We start from the raw sequence: 21,519 nt of genomic DNA on the forward strand, positions 1-21,519 counted from the left end.
CCACAACCCCAGCCCCACAGGTTAGGAATTCAACACATGAATTTTGGAGACACAAACATTCAGTTCATGACAAACGGTGATGTTAAATGTATTTGAGCTTCAGAACAGGGCCTGATGGATAGGCTGGGGTTCAGTAGATATACCTAGAAGGGAAGAGAGGGGCCACTGAAAACCACAGCCCAGGGCAGATAGATAGAGCAAAGCAGTCCAGCTTGCCAGGTATGGGGCACAGTGGAGCCAACTATAGGGGTCTGGCAGATGAGGCAACCAGGTATGGCTGCTCAATGGTGGGCACTGATGGGACCATGGTAGGGTCTTAACAAAGGAACAAAGCCATATTTTTGAGTCTTGTTAAAATGCAGTTGCTTTTATGGCCTAAGATGGCTCTGGCTTGGGAATTCATTTGTGGGAGCTTATCCTACAGAAATCCCCTAAAAACAAAAAAACCTGCACAGGTATCTCCTGCAACCCCTATGCTGGGGGTCTGGCTCTCCTCCCCGCAGATTCCAGCTCCCCCCTTCTCCCTGTTCTCCAGGACAGGTGCGACCTTCAAACCCAGGCCCAAAGAGTTACCCCAGTAGGAGGTCAGTAAAGATCAATCTGACTTCTCCCTGTGGGGTCACCTCTGACAGGCTATTTCACTGGAGCAAATGTACTTGCTTCAAGGTCAGGCCTCTTCTGGATAACACTCCTCTGCCACTGGTTGGAAATGTCCCCTCCCTCTCACTCCAACCCAGGGGGTGAAAACAGTCCCCATAATGCTGGCTTCAGAGCTCCACACCCTCCCTGTGGTCCCCCACTCCTGTAAGCAGTTGCCCTTTGTAAATAACCATCCTGGAATTTCCCTAATTTGCCGAAGCCATCTGTTTCCCAGGGGACCCTGACTGATGTGACATCGTGGAGAATAACAGCGGATACTGGAAGCACCTGAGGCGGCTGACAGCGCGCGGGGAGACTCCACAGCTAGTTGTTGGGTGGAAGGTGAAAAGAATGTCATCAAAAACGCCAAATAGGGCTGGGATTGTGGCTCAGTGGTTGAGTGCTCACCTACCATGTGTGAGGCCCTGGGTTCGATCCTCAGCACCATATAAAAATAAATAAAATAAAGATAATGTGTCCAGCTACAACTAAAAAAAATAAATATTAAAAAAACCCGCGAAATAGGGGCGGAGGGGGGATGCCTCGTGAAAAGTAAAAGACTAGGAGATGGTTGAAGCTATGGCTCAGTGGTGGAGTGCTTGCCTGGCATATGTGGGGCACTGGGTTCGATCCTCAGCACCACATAAAATAAATAAATAAAGGCATTCTGGCGGTTACAACTACAAAAAAGAAAAAGAAAGAAAGACGGGAGACTAAACTGTGCACTCACAACCTCCCAATGGAAAGCTGTCTGTGGGTTAGGGACCGCGACACCCTGGGTCCTCCAGTCTAGCATGGGACACAGAAAAGGTCAGGAAGGAACGAATGAATGGATGTAGTGTCCGGGTCCACCATGGGCCCCTTTCCTTCATACAATTCCCCGTTTCCCAAGAGGAGGGGAGAATGGGGTTCAGCCCCGAGAGGACTGACCTCTGTGCGTGCGGGATGGAGACTCCCAACTACCGCAAAAAGGCTGGAGGCCCCGCCCCGGGGCGGAGCTGCGGGAGCCCGGGAAGCCGGGGCGAGGCCGGACCCGCCATCTGGCCGTGGGTTCGAGCCCACTTCCCAGTAGACCTCGGCTCCGGGCCTGGCGAAGGGTGACGTTTTCTTGGGCTTCAGAGAACACCCGCCTCCCGGGGTCGACACGGGCGATCCGTCCCCCGCCCACCCCAGGAGGCTTGCTTGTGGGCACAGAGACGGGCGGGCCGGCTCCCGGACTGTCCCCGAGGCCCAGGACTCGAGCGGCAGCTCCCACGGGATCACGCCCTGCTAACCCCGCAGCCTGGGGTCGTGGGCTGCCGTCGTGTTGCCCCGGGTGCCCGCGGCAGTGCGCTCCGCCCGGTCACCGGGCGCCTGCCCCGAGCCGGCTGTGGAATCGGCGCGGACACCCGCGCAGCCCGGCACCAAACGCGCCGCTCGGGCCCCTCGCCGGGCGTGCCAGCGCCGGCACTTCCAGCCTCGGTGACGAAAGGAATCCCTTAATGCCTCAGAGGAGGGATGGAACCGCGCGGCCTCACGGCCGACAGTTGTAGAAACCGGTCTCCCGGGAGCCGTGGGGGCGGAACGTCCCCATTGTCCTTCTGCCCCACCCCCACACCGAGGGAGGGGCTGCCAGACGAGGGAGGTGTAGGAGTTGGCTGGGTGCGAGTGGGGTGGGGGTCGGCAGAGGGAGGGGCTGAAGCTGGGGAGCCGGTGACCTAGGTGCGGTGGGGGTGGGGCTTAACTACGCCCTGCGCGGGTGGGCGGTGGGAGGCCCCCCAGGGGGCCCAGTTGGGAGTGCTGGGTCTGTTTCCGCGTTAGAAACCCCCTTCTCGCCTCTGGGAGGCTAGATTGGGGGCCAGAGATAAAGCTGCGAGGTGAGCACAGGGCGTGGGGGACGGGGCTGGAGAAAGAGTGCGGGTAGGAAGCAGTTAGGGGAGGGGGTGGGGGTGGGGCAGTGCCGTACTGGTTTCTGGCTGCAGGTGGGACAGCCTGGGGTGGGGTGAGGTCCAGGCTGAATAAGAAGAGGAGTGCTGAAATACAGGCTTCCCGGGACAGCAGGCAGTACTGACTTCAGCCCTGGACCTACTGTCACCCACCTGGTGAACTGAATTCGGTTCCAGCAGTAGGCAGGAGCCATCTGAGTCCTTTCTTTGCACCTCCCAAGTCCGTCCATGGTTCAAGCCATACCACAAATAGGACTCCCTCATTTCCATGCCTCGGCCTTAGTCTTCCTAAAGGGCCTCCCTTCTCCTTCTGCAGGCCAGCCAGCCTTCCCACACTGGCCACTGAAAAACATCAGTGAGACCTCTTTAATCCTTTGGAAGCCCTCCAGGACAAAATGTAGACTGGCTATAGTATATAAGCTGAACTTAACCTCATTTCCCCACCCCCACCCCACCCCATCAAGCCTCTAACACAGGACAGACCCCTACAATGCATCTCTCTCACCTGCCCTTCCCCCTCCTCCGCAGCCCCCACAGACTGCCTCCTCAGAATTCAGGTCCCAACTCAATGCCACCTTCTACTGGTAACAGCTTCTATCTCTGTCACATTATCTGTCCATTTCTTTCTTTTTCTTCTTTTTTTGTACCGGGGGTAGAACCCAGAAGCGCTTTACTACTGAGCCACTAAGTTGCTAAAGCTGGTCTCAAACTCACAATCCTCCTGCCTCCGCCTGCAGAGCTGCTGGGATTACAGGCGTGCACCACAATATCATTTTTAATGTCAGCATTATGTTCTTATTTCTCATCGTCTCCCTTGACCAGAATACAAACCCCATGAGGACAGGCAGCTCTTCTGTCTTGCTTGAGATTGTGTCACTAGGGCCTAGCACATAGGGGAAACCCAGTGGACACTTGTTAACTGAGGGCTCACTGGCCCTTGGGGAGACACAAACACTGACAGCTCTAAAGCTGCATGTCGTGACAGGGGCCCCAGGACTGAACAGACCAGGAGAAGGTGGGGGGGAAGGTTCTCCTGAGGGGTCAGGGGAAATGTTGCAGAAGGAGGATTTGAATTGTGATCACAACAGGGACATGGGCGAACGCTTTCTCACACACAGGAGGTGGATAAGCAAAGACTTTCAGGAGAGAGTGGTGGGGTTCTCTGTGGCTAGGGCAAGGATGAGGTGTGGGCTGTTGGGGAATGGGAGATGAACTTGAAAAGGGAGGGAAGAGTCATACTGTGAAAGGTCCTGTCATGGACTGTATTGTGTCCACCAAAATTTATATGTTGGAATCTAACCTCTGTGCACCTCAGAGAGTGACCACACTTGCAGACAGGGCCTTTAGAGAGGAAATGAAGGCCCAAGGAGGTCCTGTGGCTGGGTCCTAACCCCACATGACTGGGGCCCTATGAAAAGAGAGACACCAGGATGTGCGCCCACTGGAAGAAAACTATGTGGAGAGCCAGGCAGCCACCTTCAAGCTGAGGAAAGGGGCTGCAGAAGACCCCCTGCCAGCCCCTCGACCAGGGACCTCCAGCCTCCAGAACTGTGAAAAAACACATATTGGTTGTCTGAGCCCCTCGGTTTGCCACATGTTGCTATCATAGGCCTGGTAAACTAACATAGGTCTTAAGCTTTTTACATTTTATTTTAATACAGTGGAAATATTCACCTGATTAAAATGCCAAGCATAAAATGCAATAGTGATAGGATAAAAGTTGGCTTTAACTGTGAGATTCCCATTGATAGCACATGCCCTTGACATGATGTGATAAGAATGGCATTCACCTCTGTAATCTTCTTCCCAGAACCCTCTAACCTCAGTGCAGTCATGAGTACCACAGACATAAATCTCAGTTGAGGGATATTCTACAAAATACCCGACCAGCACTCCTCAAAACTGCCAAAGTTATAAATAACAAGCAAAGTCTGATAAACTGTCACAGCTAAGAGGAGCCTAAGGAGACCTGCCGACCAAATATGAGGTGGGGTCCTGGAACAAAGGTCACTGGGTAAAAACTAGAAATCTGAAAGAAGTATGGGCTTTAGTTAATAGAAGTGTTTTGATATTGGTTCATTAATTGTAGCTGATGTGCCATACTTATATAAGATGTTAATAGGGAAAGCTATACAGAAGGTCCCCAACTTATGATGTCTCTACTTCAGATTTTTTTACTTTACAATGGTGTGAAAGTGATACACATTTAGCAGAAAACTTTCTCAGATATTGAGTTCTGATCTTTTCCCAGGCTAGCTCCATTCAGCCTGTCACTCTGTTGTGATGCTGGGCAGTGGCAGTGAGCCAGAGCTTCCAGGCAGCCAGGTCCTTACCAGGGGAGACCACCAGGGGTATTCTGCAATGTGCTGTGCTGCCAAGGTAGGGCGTTGGGTAGGTTAGGGCGTTAACTGCATCTTCCACTTAGGGTATTTTCATCTATGATGGGTTTATTGGGAAAAACCCCATCACAAGTCAAGGTGATCTGCATATGGTAATTCTCTGTTATCTTTGCAATATTCTATAAATCTAAAGCCATTTTAAAAATGAAGTTCATTTTTTAAAAAAAGTAATACTGAAAAGTCTCACTCTCATTTCTGTTCCTTATCTACACAGTTCCCACTTTCACCTGAAGTCATTATTTTATCAGTGTTCTGTGGATCCTTTCAGAATTTCATTAGGCAAATATGAATATATACTGATTTTCTCTCCAAAGGTCCTTTTTCTTTGTTTTGAAGAATACTTAATCATTTTTAATATATTTCAAACATGCAAAGTAGAGAAAAAGGTGCAACGCACCCCATAGACCCGTTGCCCAGGTTCAACAATTATGGAGAATTTGCCACTTAGGCCTCAGCTATTCCTGACTGCCTTGCTCTCTTTCCCTCTGCTGAACTGTTTTTAAACAAATTCCAGACCTTTCACATATACTAAGATGCATCTCTGAACAATATGGAAATTTTATGTAACCCTAATACCTGCATTGTACCATTACAGGTGCTTCCTGACAGGCCTCTTGTGAACTTTGGTTTGGGCCAGGGAGACACCTAGGGTTTTATGGTGTGTGTGTGTGTGTGCGCGTGCGTGTGCGTGTGTGCAAATTCTGTCTGTGCTCCAGGAAGGTTGAGTGCAGGAATATGTGGGAGGTGACTGGGGCTGGAGGAGCTTACAGCAGGGAGAGATGAGTTCAAGCTGATGGGGCCTGATGCCTGCTGTGTCTGGCAGGATGGACAGGAGGAGGACTAGCTGAAGAGGAGCCATTGGATGCCTGGCTTGAATGGACACCTGCCTGTAGGCTATCCTGGAAGTTGGAATTGGAGCTTTGGTCTCTGCCATCCAACCTTGGTTTGAGGGCCAGGCAGCTGCCACTATCTGTGCTCTGGGGTCCTGCAGTCAAGAGTAGAACCCTTGTGGTCAAGGGTCTCCATCTTAAGAGAATGGGCTCATTTGGATCACCTTACTTCAGGTGGCACTTCTCTGCAATGCCCTAGCAGAGCCTGGCCTTTGTTTGGCTTAGTGGGCCAGCACCAACCCATTCACAACTCATGGACATTAGTATGTCTGAGCTGGAAGGCATCAGAGATCTACACTTCTCCTGTTACAGATTGGTAGATTGAGGTGCTCCACAGGGAGTAAGAAGCAGAGCTGGAATTGGAGCTTTGGCCTCTGCCATCCAACCTAGGATCACTCATTGCCCAGAGCTTCCTCTTATCTCCAAACACTGCTCCCAGAAAAGTTGTGTCACTAGCCATTTATGTCCCAGTGTAAGTTTAAAAATTCCAGCAACATCTGTACTCTAAGCCTGGCTTGCTAATAATAAACATAACTATAGGAATTCAATTTAGAGGGTAGCTACCCTGTGTGGCAGATTGTGGTAGGTGCTTTTCAAGCATCATATCTGAGCAGGACTATCCCTACAATCTCATATTGCAGAGACACCTGAGATGCAGAAAGATGCGGCTTGCCTAAGATCACACAGCAAGGGCGTGGCAGAGGTGGTGCTGAACCAAATTTGTCCAACTGGAAAGTCCACGCTCTCAACCACTAACCCCCGTGGCCTCCCAAGCACAGGCCTGGCTCCTCACCAAGGGGGCTGGTGGTAACTCCCTGGCCTCCTCCCTCTCTGCCCCTAACTTGGCAGCAGCCTCCAGCCTCTCAGAGGACCAGACAAGCTACAGACCGCCCCTGGTCAACACTGGCTGCTCTCTACAGGGAGCTGGGCGCTTCCCAAGGTGGTTTCCAGCTTCGGTGTTTGTGGCTATCCGTAGGCCTCTGTGTTCTGGGTGCTCATGGAAGTTTAAGTGCTGCAGGGGGAAGTCCATAGCCACTTGGCTTCCTGAGAAGGTTCAGGGTTATGGCACAATGTGGAACGTACAGAAAGGGTGCCTGCCACTTCGGCAGCCTTTACTGAGGGTATGCTCTGGGTCCTGGTCCAGATGGCGAGATGACACAGGAGGCAGGACTGTAAAGAGAGACCTGGACACTGGAGATGGGGACTGGACCTTTCCCTGGGACTTTGAAGGCGGACCTCGAAGGATGCTGGTACAGGTGGGCACAGGCATTTTAGGCGGGGGTTCGCTGGCCTACGCTGAGAGTCGACAAGAGTCCAGCAAGGCCAGCGTGGCCCTCGTGAGTCGCGCGGCAGGATCAGGTGTTTTGGGCCCGACTGCGCCAGGCGGGATCCCGAGTTCGTCCTGAGCAATGCGGAGCCGGTCACGCGGACCGTCGGGGGCACTCCGCATCCATCCCCCAGGCTCGCGTCTGCAGACCCGCGGGGCGCTAGCACCCCGGGGTCAGGCTGCGGTCAGAGCAGGGATGAGCCCCGCCCACCCGCCGGCCCGGGGGCCTGCGGTTCGAGTCCCCGCCTGCTGTGGTCGCTGCGGGACTAGGGCTGGCCTTCCCTTTCCGGCCCATATTCCCTTGGTCCGGGATGCCCGAGGTCTCCCAGAGCCCTAGCACTGCCCCTCTGTCACCCGCCCTCACGCAGGAGGGGCGGGAGCCCGGCATCCGCAGCGCGCCCCTCCCCCGCCGCGGGAGCGCGGACGCGCACGGGCGCGCTCGCACCTGGCCGCCGCCGGGGAAGCCCCTCCCCTCCCCGCCCCCGTGGAGGGACGGCCAATCAAGAGCGGCGTAGGTCCGCGGGGGCGACGCGCGGGGCGGGGCCTGCGCGGCCTGCTGGGCGAGCCCGGCGGGCGGCGGGAGGCGGCCGGCTTCGGCGGAGGCGGCGGCGGCGGCGGCAGCCGGTCCGGGACGGCTGCGCAGCACGCGGGCGGCGCGACAGTGCGGACGAGGGCTCCGCAGCCCCCCGCAGCCGCCGCCTCGCCGCGGCCCAGCTGGAGGACGTCGCGGCGGGCGCGCGGCCTGTGAGGGCGGCTAGAGCGGCGGGCGCGGCGCGGCGCCAGCGTCCTGTCAGGCGGCGGAGGGCGCCGCGGACCGCGCCGCGATGATGCCGGTGGGTGCGGGCGGCGACGGCGCTTCCTCCACGGCCGCGCCTCCTTCCCCCGCGGCTCCCCGCCCCCGCGGGCCCGCGCCTGGCGGGCCGAGCCGGGAAGGAAGTGGCCTGGCTGGCGCGCCCGGCCTTACGGCCCCAGGGCGGGCAGGTGGGGCGGCGCCGGGCTGTCAGCGGGCCGGGCGGGGGCGGGGTCCCGGGGGTCGGCGGCCGGGGGCTGGAGGCTGGTCGCCGGGGCCGGGGCCGGGGCGGCCTCTCCGGGGCCGCGGAGACGAAATCGGAGGTAGCGCGGGGTCCAATGTGTCCTGGCGAGCGGTCAGATCAGGTGTGGGTCTCGCGGAGTATCTGCGACCCCGACCTGGATTTCCTCGGGGCGCCCGGGAGCCGGCAGCGTGGGCATCCCAGCGTGGGCACCCCGGGTGCTGCTCGGCGCTTGGAATCTACAATTCCCTTCCCGGATTTTGGAATTCGGTTGTAATGAGGAATGCGCTTAGTGTACGGAATCGGAGAGCCATCTTAGGAGTCCCCTTTCCCCGGTCTTCCCCATGGGCACGTTGTGCTCAAACTGGTGTGCTGGCCCTGTGTCCTGAAGGTTGAGCAGGGTCCTTGGTGCTGCTAGTGCCTTTGTCCAGCTCTCTGGGATGCCTTCGGCGAGAAAGATGCTGGCCATTGGAGTTGCCATCCTCCTACCCAGCCTTTTCCTTTACCTGCGATCTAAATAGTAGTGGTCACTGAATTCTCATTTTTACAATTTGCTTTTTGTTAAGTAAGCATCATGACTTATGAAAAATTATGGGACCGGTTGTACCCAGTATGTATTGGGGTTTGGAGTGCCTATAAATTAAGTAAAATTCTCAAACCATATAAAGTAAAGTAACAATACAATTTTTTTTTTTAAATCTACAGCTATTACATTGAAAAATCACATTTCAGGGGAAGGTACATTTTCTACTAGAATACTATTGTTCTTCACCCAAGGACATTTAGATTGTATATTTTCCCACCTGATCTTTCAAGTCATTGCCTGACTCTTAGTAATTTCTTTTCCCTTTTTTGAATTGATTAAAATGCCTGGTGTTTTTCAAAGTCTTAAGGTTTGACCTAGTCGATCCTCCTTTGATCCTTCTTTGATATTAAGCTTGTTGGGATTCAAAACATGGTTTTAAATGAATGATTGTTTTAGAAAGGGAATCAACTAGCATCAGAAGATCTGGGGTCAAATGCTGGTTCTGCTACTTTTTAGCTGTGTGACCTTGAATAAGTCAAAGTCTCTGAACTTGGGATTACCTCTAAAGTAGAAATAAAAGCACACCAATATGTAAGGGCTAGCTTAAGGATCAGATAGGTTGATGTGTCCAAAAGTGTTTGTAAAGCAGAATGCCATGCAAATATGGCTTTGAATTTTGAATTTCTAATTTCAGCCTCTAGAGACCAGGCATTTGGAAATTATGCCCTCTGTAATTCTTGCTGGCTAGATTTTGAAAAAACATTGTGGTGTTTTGGAATTTTGAAAAGCAGTTTTAGTTAGATCCTATAATAGTTGATTGATGCATTGCTATAGTAATATTGAAGGATATCAAAAGTTTGGCTGGTTTCTTCGAAGTGTAGTGTTTACTTAGTAATGCCCTGACAAGAAGCTTGACTTGTATTTTCCATATGGTACATTCAGGCATTATCCCTCTCTTCAACATGATCAGTTTCCAGTCTACTTTAACAGGTTTCCTTTCTAACAAGTTTGTTTAGCTGGCAATTGGAAAATTTCATCCCACTATTCAAAATAATCAAATAGCATTTTTTAAAAAATGTCTATTATCAGCTATTAAAAGCACTGCTTTTGTTTTAAAATGCCTTTTCAAAACAGATGCTATTTCTCTTAATCCCGCTTTGAGGCTTTTACTTTTGTATTTCCTTCTTGATCCCTAAAAATACTACTTGTAGGATTGAATCTTTCCTTTATTAACATAGGTATAGATGGTTGTAAATTTAATAGAAGTTTCAAGAACATGCCATTCTTACTTGAGAATATCTTAAAGAATGTATCCAAAGTGTAAATAAGATTTTTCTTGCTTTATTATATATTTGGTATTCATCATTATGATGAATCATAAAAGGAAAATTGGGTCATATTTTGTGGTTTGTATAAAGCAGCTCTGTTTGATAGAAATGTAATGCAAGCTAACAATTCAATTAAAATTTTTAGTAATTACATTAAAGTAAAAGATTAAGATATGAATCTTTGTGTCTTTATTAACTCAGTATATCCAAACTTATTATTTTAACATGTAACTGATATGAAAAAATCACTAATGTGCTATTTCACTTTTTTTTTTTTTAACTAAGTCTTTGAAAGCTTGTGCGAACTCCAGTGAAATTTTATATTTACATCTTATTTCCATTCAGACTGGCACATCTTAAGTGCTCAATAGGTAGTTGGTGGCTACCATATTGGGTTATAGATTTAGAATATATTTTATATGAAAATTGGTAATTCATTTGTAATATCTGTGTTAACTTTTAGTTGATCAGTTAGTTCAGTGCAGCACCCAGTCTCAGCTACTGGAAATAAATGAATATATCTGGCTAAGTTCTCGTCTGCCACAATAAAGTCTTCGTAAAAGTTTATTTGCTTGTTATACAAAGTTCCCTGTCTTCTTTTAAGCAAAATTATATTTTGGAATTTTCCTTTATGAAAATAGTATTGCATTCTGCTATCTGTAGTCCCCTTTCCTGTCAGGGGACTACAGGGGACTACTAAGTAAACATAAAAATGTTTACTTAGCCAGTCTTGGTGGCACACTGGTAATCCCAGCTTCTCAGGAAGCTGAAGCAGAAGGATTGCAAGTTTGAGGGCAGCCTGGACAATTTAATGAGACTCTCTAAACAAAATAAAAAGGTCTGGGGATATAGAGTGCTACCTAGCATCATGGGGTACAATACCTAGTACCACCAAAAAAACTCAAAAAACTTTTACATAAAGTTGGAAAGGATGAAAACTTCCTAGATTCAGCATCATTCTTTTTGAAAGATGTTCAGAAGCTGGTAAAACTTCATGAGGAGGTAGGGTTGTTGGTAGGATGGGTCTAAGGATACTTTACTCCTTTCCAAAGGAGTTGATTTGAATGGGGGAAGTCCAGTATCTCTGAAGTGTTTTATTCCCAAGCGAAGGATTCTGGTGGACAGACACACCATGCCATGTGACTTCCTGGTTCCACTCACTTCTGTCCTAGGAGCCCTTTCAGCTTTTTTACTGGGGGGGGGGGGGGTATAGATAACATTCATTTGTGATTGATATTTAACTTTCTAAATACTTAATACTAAGGAAGTACTTATTTCAGGTATTTAAATGAATGATCTTTCCTTTTTTGGTGGTGCTGTGGATTAAACCCTGGGGTGCTTTACCACTGAGCTATACCCCTAGCCTTTTTTTTTTTTGATTTGGAGACGGGTTTTCCTAAGTTGCCAGTTGGCCTTGTGCTTGCGATCCTTCTGTCTCAACCTTCTTGAGTGGCTGGGATTATAAGAATGCACCACTGCACCCAGATAAATGAATGGATTTTTTCCCCCAACAATGTAGAAACATTTTGAGGTGTAGGTCTCTCTCTCTCTCCCCCCCCCCTTTCTCCCTCTCCCTCTCCCTCCCCTGAATTTTCTTTTTTATTTGTTCTTTTTAGACATACATCATGACAGTAGAACGTATTTTGACATGTTCTACATACTGAGCCTTTCTCTTTTTAAACCATCTGTCGTATAGTTGACAACACCGAATGGGAATTAGCGAGACTTGTTGGTAACCTTTGGATTTTATCTCTTTGGGCCTCAGTTTCTCATCTGCAAAAGAGGTGGACCTGGCGATTTCCAAGTGTCTGTGGCTGGGCTGGTTGATTTATAGTGGATATTTTCATGAAACTCCAACATTCATATTGGCTTCATACAAGCTGAGGCTACCTGATTCTTGTTTTGGCAGTCTTTTGGTAAACCCACTGCCTAAGGATTTTTGTATGGTAGGGCAGATAGTAAGAACTCAAGAAATGTTGGCTATTACTGTTAATTAATAATTCAGCCACTTGATGAACTTGACTTATCAACTTAATTAAGTAGACAGACACTGAAGACTGGACAAGATTTTTTTTTTTTTTTTTTCAATTTCCAGTTTTTGGGGGAGGGGGGTTATGGATGTAGCTCAGTGATAGAATGCTTGCCTAGTGTGCATGAGGCCCTGGATTTGATCCCTAGTACTTCATACATACCAAAAATCTGATTTCTTTAAAATAAAAATTATATATATTACCATTTAAGATAATCTGTTTCTGACCTTGGAATACCCAGAGATTTCTAAAATGAAGCAAGGTCTCAATGATTCAAAGATGGGTTAAAAAAGCCTTTATTACAGTGCTTCTCAACTTAAAATATCTAAATGGATAACTCTCCATAAAACTATAGTTCAATCAATTTTTTTTTTAATTTATTTTTTCTTTTTTTCTCAACGAAAAAATTTTGTAGCTACTTGTTACAGTTCCGTTTGGTAGCAATGAGTGCTTAGTAAATGGCATTTGTCCTTGTGTGCTAAGGTACTGTGGTCATAGACTTTGTTGTGATGCCTCTGCATGGAGAGCTGATGCTGAAAAGGTAAAGAAGCTTGACCATTATCTCCTGCTAGTGAATGGCAAGACAAGATTGGAAAACAAGCAGTCTGATTCAGATGCCTTGCTCCTAGGCTTTGTACTAGTCACTGGGAGAGTCAGCTGTGGTTACATTGCTAGAGATGCTGGTATATTGAATTTGCTAGAAGTTTTCCCTTTATTTGTGTTAAATGGAGCTTAATATTTAAAAGAATCCCAGGGTGAACCCCAGAAGTTGATAGCTTTCTTCATCTTGTGTTTACATTTAAATGAGTCTTCTTTCCTTTTTTAGCATCATGCTTTGAACACTCCATGACAGTATAAGTGATTAACAGGATTTTTAGCATGATAAGAACTCAGAAACCATCAGGTCATTGTGTTGAACTTATATAAGGGATTGTCAGTGTGCATCTTTGTGTGTGTTTGCCCAGCTGGGGAATAGTTTCTCAGCTAAAGTGTGGTGGGATTTGGGGGCCTTGAAGTGCTGTTGCCATAGTTATTTCACAAACAGTGGCTCTAGGGCTAAACTGAGTCTATTGCAACACTTTCTTGGCTTAATAGCTTTGCTTTATTTTACTGCAAAGATGGCTTTACAATTGTTGTTCATACTAACTGGAAAGCAACAGCTGCTGGTGCTTATTTTAGAAAATATAAACCTTTGCATGGTGATATTATGCAGAACAGTAAAAGGCCTGGAAAGATGAGGCAGGTTTCATTAAAATTAATGTGGCATTTGAAATATTAGTGTGCAGTTCAGAGCAGGATCTTGTTGGTGGCATTGTTGGTATGCTTAGAGAAAAGTTTAACTGAAGTTTGGGCAATAATGATTTGTACCATATGTTGTGATTGTCATCATCATCATAGCTCAGGCAGATGCAAAGACCCAGTGGCAAGGTGAGAGGGAAAATAATTTACATATGATAGAAATTCATCTTTTTTTGGTGGTGCTGGGGGTGGAACTTAGGCCTCACACACACTAGGGCAAGTGCTCTACTACTGAGCTATGTCCCAGCCCCAAATTCACCTTTTAACATGTACGAGTTTAGTGGTTTTAGTGTTTATACAAGGTTGTACAACTATTGCCACTATTTAACTTGAGAATATTTTCCCTGGTATATCTTTGCAATAACCCTATCCCTCATAACCTAACCCTCTCCCTCATCTGAATTGCTTGTGACCAAAAGTGACATTTGAAAGTATGATTTCAGACTATTTTTGATTTTAGAATATTTGCATATATAGAGAGAGAGGCGGAGAGAAGATATTTTGGTGGTGGTTCTCAAATCTAAATGTAGAATTCATTTATTATTTCATATATACCTAATAAACATACCCTGGAGATAGTTCTGTACAATATTTGCAACGTACTGCATTTTGACTACTCCCATCACATGAATCAAGTGGAATTTTTCACTTGTGACCTTGTGTGAATGCTCAAGTTTTGGGTTTTGGAGCATTTTGCATTTCAGACTTTTGGGCTAGGGATGTTCAGCCTGTAGTTGTAGTTGTAATCTTAAACATTTGTGTGTGTGACTGATAAATTTCTTTTTCTTTTCTTGCCTATAAATGTCATGAGAACAGGAGTTCTGTCTTTTTATTCATCATTCTACCCCCTTCACCCAACCTAATTACTGGCACATAGTTGGTGCTCAGTAAATATTTGAATGAAGGGAGAAATGACATGCAAAGTAGAATTGGCCCTGTTGTAAAGGGGTGTGTGGGTATGTGTGTGCATGCCTACTATAACAGGATTTGGAATTTGTCCTGTGAGTGATAATAAACCACCAGTGATTTTAGAAAATGAAGTGCTTCAAATTTGTACGGAAGGAAGGTAATTCTGGAGCCAGTGGAGGATAGAGGGTCTGTGGAGAAAGGGAGATTAAAAGAAACAGGGAAGAGCAGTTGGGAGACCAGTTGGTACAGGCCTGACTTGAGGATCTGAGGGGAAGTGGAAGTTCCAGTTGATAGGTCTGTTGGAGTGAACATGAGTGCCTGTGAGTGTGTGTGGGAGAGAGGAAGGAAGGAAGTAGAGGGGCTGGAGCCGAGGATAACAGGTTTATTGCTTCAGTGTCTAGGCTTGTCTTTCCTTTAAGTTAGAGAATAATTGAGAAGGAATAGGTTTAAAGAGCTGTGGGAAGAATGAGCTTTGTTTTGGCTGTGTGGGAGCTTGAGATACTGGCTATACCCAGAAAAGTATTGCTCTTAAATATATATCAAGTTTAAAAAATATACCAAGTTTTAAAAAATCTTTGCCTTACACTAAGTGGATTTATTTGTGTTTTGGGCATGATAGGTTACTGTCTGGGCATCTGCAGCACACCACACAACATCACCTTGGACTAGTTTGCCTGGTCAGCCAACTCCCAGACCCACTGACCCAGCAGGCTTCCCAGGAAGTGGCTTGACAGGCTCTTCCATCTTGGTGCTGCAAGAACCTGGCAGAGTTTCCTGTGTACTTTTTTATAGAGGTGTAATTTGTGTCTGCAGGGTAATTTGTATTCTTCCTTTTGCTCTATTGCATATTTACATTTTTATCTAATGACAACCTTGAAAATAATATTGGTAAACAATCGTTCACATCACAAGTGGCCAAAGTATAGACAGAGATTTTTGGGATAGAACTAGAAGTAAAAAGTAAAGTTTCATTAAAATGTAAAGAAAGATGAAGTAAATTTGGCAACTTTAGGATTAATAAGGGGAAAAATAACAATTGGAGCAAAGTGCCTTGTGATGGAAAGACAGACGAGAATATGCACAGCATACGCTCACCAGCACAGCCCCAGACCAAGGCGGGTGTCTGCTTCTGGCTTTGCACTTAGAGCTCTGTGAGGCTGTGGACAAATTATTTAGCTTTTTTGTCTTATCTTCTTTAAAATGGGTTTAGTGGCAGTGTCTTTGGTAAGGTTGTGAGGTTGTCAGGTGCTTAGAGTGTTAACCTGCCTAACGAGCATTTGGTAAATTTGGCTTCTCTTATATTTTCTTCATTGACAGTAGGGCTTCATGGCAGACAGCATTCAGTCAGAAAAGGTCTTTATTGCATTTGGAGCATGTTTAGGCCCTTTCTTGTGAGGAAAACATGAGTGTAATTGCAAAATATATCAAGTTGATAGGACAGAGAGGGATGGTTTGCTTTTCTTAGAAATTAGAGTTTACCTTCCCTGTCTAGTACTTGTGTTATTCAGATTCAGCTAGAAGCAGAATATGATGCACTTCACCCAGTGTTCACTCCCCATGAACTGAAATCTGAAGCTTCCTCCCTTTTTTTCTGATTAATACCTAGATGGCTCCTCTCAGGCCACCTTGTAGGAAACACCCCTCCCCTCTCAGTGATTTTTTTTTTTTTCTCTGTATAGTGCTATGTCTGCCTGACAGTTGTCTGTGGCTACCCCTTGTAAGCAGTTTTGTTTTCTTCTCCCAATGCAATGTCCTGGTGCTGAGGATATCATGCCCCTGGTTGGCATTCAGTAAGTGCTTGTTTACTGACTGAGCTCAACAGGCATTTAGGATGCATTAATTACACACTATGTCTGTCCCAACTCTCAGTGATCTCACATGTGGGATGTAAACAAAAAATGCCAGAGATCAAAGTGATAGAGTACCGGGTGCAGCAAAGCACAGTGGTGAGAATGGTGTTCACAACCTTGAAAAGTAGAGAAAGTTTCAGAAGTGACATTGAGTGTGTTTGAGGAGGAAGCTGGGGGTAGAGAGGCTGGGGAAGGGCTGGCAGGTAGAGAGGTTGACATGTTCAGAGCACTGCCGTATCAGTGTAGGGGGAAGGTACCTGGCATGAGGCCTGAGGGAAGGATGATGTTAGAAAAATCAGTGGAGGTCAGAATCTGGGGGTCACAAGTGACTTGCATAAGAGTGTGGTTGTGATCCCTAGGAGAGTGAAACTGGTGAGGTTTTTTTTTTTTTTTAATATTCACAAAATATACATAACATAAAATGTTAAATTCAAGTGTGTGGTTCAGTGGCATTGGGTTCATTCATGTTGTTCAGCAGCCATCTCCACCTTTCATCATCTTCTCAAATTGAAAACACCATTGAAAAGTTTAAATTGAGTTTTACATTGCTGGGGTTAGAGATGTAGCTGGGGTTAGCATGTGGAGTGGAGGAGTCCCCCTGGCTGGCAGAGCAGAGCAGGGTTTCTCAGCAGACAAAATAGTTGTCAAGGAACTGAGCACTGAAGCAGAGTTGAGCTTGCCGCAGACTCCTCCACCTCCACAGAACCTTGATTTTTCCATGTCATGTAGTTCTAGTTGCCTGGCTGCTACATGTGAGGGTGCTGAAGGGCGATAGCTATAGCAGACGGATGGTGGAGAGCGTAGCTGTGGGCTGGAAATCGTACAGAGACACAGCTTCAAGCATGCCCAGAGACTGTGGTAGGGGAGCCTGACCTGTCAGCACCTGAGGCATCACAATTACAGATCACACACAGGGTGTAGTTTAAGTTTCTGTGATGCCTGAGTCATCAGAAAGGAGTAAATAATATCGGTGACATAGACAGCTGCTTGGTGCATTGTAAATGAGCTGTACTCAGTGGAATCATAACTGGCCACAAATGCAAGTCAAAAATTTCTAGGAGTTTCTGGGCACATTGGCACACACCTGTAATCCCGGCGACTCAGAAGGCTGAGGCAGAAGGATCTCAAGTTCAAGGCCAGCCTCAGCAACTTGGTGAAGCCCCAAACAACTTAATCTTTTTCTCAAAAAGGTGTGTGTGTGCTAGGAATGTAGATCAGCAGTAAAGTGCCCTTAGGTTCAATCCTTAGTGCAAAATAAACAAATAAATAAATTCTAGGAGTTACATAGAAAAGTAAAAAGATGTAGGTGAGGGCTGGGGTTGTAGCTTAGTGGTAGAGCACTTGCCTAGTATGTGTGAGGCACTGGATTCAATCCTCAACACGACATAAAATAAAATAAAATAAAGCTATTGTGTTCACCTACAACTGAAAAGTAAGAAAAAAAGATACAGGTGAAATTAGTTTTAACATATATATAAACTAGGCTGGAATTGTAGCTCAGTGGTAGACTGCTTGCCTAGCATGTGTGAGGCATTGGGTTCGATTCTCAACACCACATATAAATAAATAAAGGTCCGACTATAACTTAAAAAAAAAACTATGTATCTGTATGTACATATATGTTTAAACCTATTTTATCTAAGATATTTCAACATATACTTAATACTAAATTATCATTGGTGTATTTTGCATTTTTTTTCTTGTATTAAGTCTCTCATATTCTGGAACATTTTATACATCTATTCCATCTCAATTTGAGTTGACTGTATTTCAGGTTCTCAGTAGCCACATGTGGCTAGTGGCCATCAGATGGCCAGTGCAGTTTCAGAGTTTGGCTCAGAGAAGGGGGTTAAACCCCCAGCTGTGCAGAGAATGCTGTTTGTCCTAAGAATTAATTCCATGAGGATTATAAATGGCCGGGGCTTTAATATAGTAGTCCTCACTTGCTAATCTTTACTTTTAAGTTTGTAAAACTATTAAGAGGCAATATAGTCAAGGAGTACAGATTTTGGAGCCGGTGGTGTAGGGTTTGAATCCCAATTCTTGTTATTTCTTGGGTAAATGACTTACTTTTCTTTTGTTTCAGTTTCCTCTCTCATTGAGTTTTGTGAAGATTAAATGAGTTGTCATTGTGGAAGGGACTTACAGCAAGACATAGTGTGTTAACCCAATATGTTTTTCCCCAGAGTGTTAAATGGTTTAGATTCAGTACATTTCAAAGCTATTCTTGGTTTGAAGACTGATTAATTTCAGATAAGCATTTATAAAGCAAATTTTCACAGGTGAAGAAAAATGTTAAATTGTCATTTTGTGAGAATGCATTCAAATTGATGTCTTTGGGTAACTGTTTGCCACAACATTTGATTCTGCCTGACAACAACAGAAATAGTGCAATTTATAATTAAAGATTTAAGATTATAATTAAAAATAGGACAATTTTGAAGAGGTGATTTTAATCAACATTTAATTGCTAGTACTGTTATAATTAAGCTACTCTTTTTCTCTGAAATAATTTATTAGTCTCACTATGTCTAGGGAGACTTTAGTTCTAGCTTAATTTTGCCATCAGTATGTTCTAGCACACTGAATTATTTTGAGTTTTGCCTTCTTCTGCTTTTTGTAAGTAGACTAGAAAAGCATAGCAAAAGTAAAATTAATGTGTAAAAAGGTTACTGTTTAGCACTGGATGAAGCTGTGAGCGGGTCCTGTATCACCACGCAGAGTGAAACAGGCTAGATGTCTGGCCACAGGGTCCTGTGGTTGCTCCACTGTCCAGTGTTTGCCACAGAAGATAGCCCCCTAATAGGGCCATCGAGTTGGGCCCTGCTCTCCAGTTTTTTGCTCTTTTTCTGGCTGCTACAGTATGTCTGCTCACCTCCCAACCCTGTTCCGTCCAAGGCTAACTCCTTTTCTGAACCAGCCTGCAAGTTACTTCCTTTGGGAAATCTTTCTTGACCCTGAAGTCTGGAACAGAAAGCCCTTCTGTGTGATCTCATGGTGCTCTGCACTGTGGGTTTCTGGTATCTCTCCTCTCTTTGCTCTAAATTCAGTGAGAATCAAATCCTCTTTTTGAGAGTTGCTAGTAATTAGATACTTGTGTGGAGAGGGAGAATGGGATTTTTTAATAATAGCAATAGTAGATGCTCATGCTTTTGATGATAAAGTCAAAAGTAGTTAAATTCTAGGACTAAACTTAATGGAAAAGTGAACTTTTGTGTTTTGCCTGCATGTTTTACCATGTGACAGCTGTTATTGCTTTATGGTTAATGACACAATATAAGAACCTGTTTCTAAAAGTTTATGAGGTATTGGCCATTACTTAAAAGAAGTATGGTGCTACAAATTATCAAAACCAGAATTTCCTCGCATGTGGAAGGCACTGGGTTCAATCCTCAGCACCACATAAAAATAAAATAAAGGTATTGTGTCCATCTACAACTAAAAAAATATTTAAAAAAACAAAACAAATCAGAATTCTTTAGTAATACCAAGATGGCATGACAAGGTATAAAGTGGGGGTTTGTAGTTATTGGAGGCTCAAATAGACATTTGAATCTATGCAAACTCGCTACCCATCCCCGTGAGTAGTACCTAGCATGATCTAGCTTCATTGCTTCATACTTTTATTTAGAAATTTTCATTGTATTTCTTGTGGTCTGCAGCCTTATTGGTTTGCCATGAAGCAGTAGTTTATGACCTGTGTCTCTCCAAAATGAGGAGGGATGCAGAGGACTGCTAAGACTCTTAGAAGTGCTTACTTCTTGGGATATATGAATGGAGCAGAGGGCTCTCCATGTGAAAGCCTTTGCTGGAGAAGCTCCTACTGAAGCAGGGGTCTGAGTCTTGAGTTGCAAATGATCTTGGGAACCTGGAAGGCCAACAGGCCCCAGCAGAGTGGGAGGTGGTTCTATGCTGGGATCAGTGCTTTCAACTCTGTGCTCCAGTTATCTGAGATGGCATTGAGAAAGATAGGGCTCAATAGGGAAGATAAATGTAGTACCTTTAATGTGGCATACAGCATATATTTATTAATATATATTTATGTATTTATTTTCCACATCTTCAAGGTGTTTATAGTCTAATTGGTGAAAACATGCAAAGCAGCTACTTGGTAGGGAAGGAGTGCTTGAGAACATGGTCTTTGGAATCAGGTAATCCTGGTTCCAGGCTTGGCTGTGCCACTTACTAGCTGTGTGACCTTAGACAACTTATATGCCTCTTGGAACTTATATTCTGTTGGGGATTGCACCCAGGGGTGCTTTACCACTTAGCTACACCCCCAGTCCTTTTTTTGAGTCAAGATCTAGCTGTATTGCCTATTGTTGATTACAGACATGCATGCACCTCTGTGCCTTTCTCAGCAACATGTAAAATGAAAGGAATAAGTCCTACCTCTAAATAAAGAAATAACATATAGCCTATAAAAGGACAAAGTAGAACTGTGTAAATGCTCATGAGAAAATGCCCAAAATATATTGTTAGTTAAAAAAAAAAGTATTCTACCTTCTGTGGCTTGTAAGAAAGAAGAAAAGTATTTTGTGGTGTAGAAGAAGGTGTGAAAGGATATATACTAGCTTTGCAGTATGGGTCACGGGAGACTGTCTCTTTTTTATTTCCTCTATTGTTGACACTTTTAAAAAATGTGTGTTGTCACATAAAAAGTAATAAAGATACTTAAAAGACACAAAAGCCTACTTCCCAGGATTTCTGGTGGGACTGAGAGATGTCATATATAGAAAGTGCTCAGAACGAGGTCTCGTGCATGGTGTCAGCAGATGAGTGCTGGTACAGGGCTACGGTTGTCAGAGGGGGCAGCTGAGGAGGAAGACTGCGGGATTTGAATTCCCAAGGTCAGTTGATTTCCCAGGTATAGGATCTTGGTTGTCAGGTGCAGACCAGAGTCCATGAGTTTGGCTGGCCTCTTGAGAAGAAGCTAGCCAAGACCAGAGAGGATGAGTGTGCCAGGCACATGTGGACACTGCCCTTTTCTTCCTCTCTGTCCACCCACCCCTGGCTCTTTTTTGAGAGAACATCACCGTCCATCTCTCCTTGAAGAGGGGCAGAGTGGCTTGCCAAATTGTGCTGTCCTAAAAGAGGCCTAGGGACCCTTGTAGCAATGTGCTTTTGCAGGCACACTGTTGAGTCATCTCTAGTTGGATCCTGGTGTGGAGCCAGGGCTTCAGCTTTTCTTGAACCCGATTCTCCATCAGTGAGATGGGTATGCTGCTGCTTGCTGCATCTGCTCCCAGGTCATCAGCGGTTCTGTTTCTTGTTCTTGTCAACGGTTCTATTTCTTGTTCTTGTCAATTAAGGCAAGATAAGGAGAGTTTTTTTTGTTTTTTTTTTTTTCCAGGAGGAATTGATGA

At 45.7% G+C, this 21,519-nt stretch overlaps 1 protein-coding gene across 1 annotated transcript in view; it reads left to right on the forward strand.

The window, feature by feature from the left end:
- The first annotated feature begins 7,759 nt into the window (after positions 1–7,759).
- The window catches only part of Ppp1r13b (protein phosphatase 1 regulatory subunit 13B), an 82,278-nt gene continuing 68,518 nt past the window's right edge, over positions 7,760–21,519 (forward strand). Inside the window, exon 1 of the mRNA XM_076849549.2 lies at positions 7,760–8,013. Coding sequence (XP_076705664.1) covers positions 8,005–8,013 — 9 coding nt within the window. The 5' untranslated portion in view covers positions 7,760–8,004. The remainder of the gene's footprint in view (positions 8,014–21,519) is intronic.

The sequence above is a fragment of the Callospermophilus lateralis genome, chromosome 3 (assembly GCF_048772815.1).
Source record: "Callospermophilus lateralis isolate mCalLat2 chromosome 3, mCalLat2.hap1, whole genome shotgun sequence".
NCBI classification, from domain to species: domain Eukaryota; kingdom Metazoa; phylum Chordata; class Mammalia; order Rodentia; family Sciuridae; genus Callospermophilus; species Callospermophilus lateralis.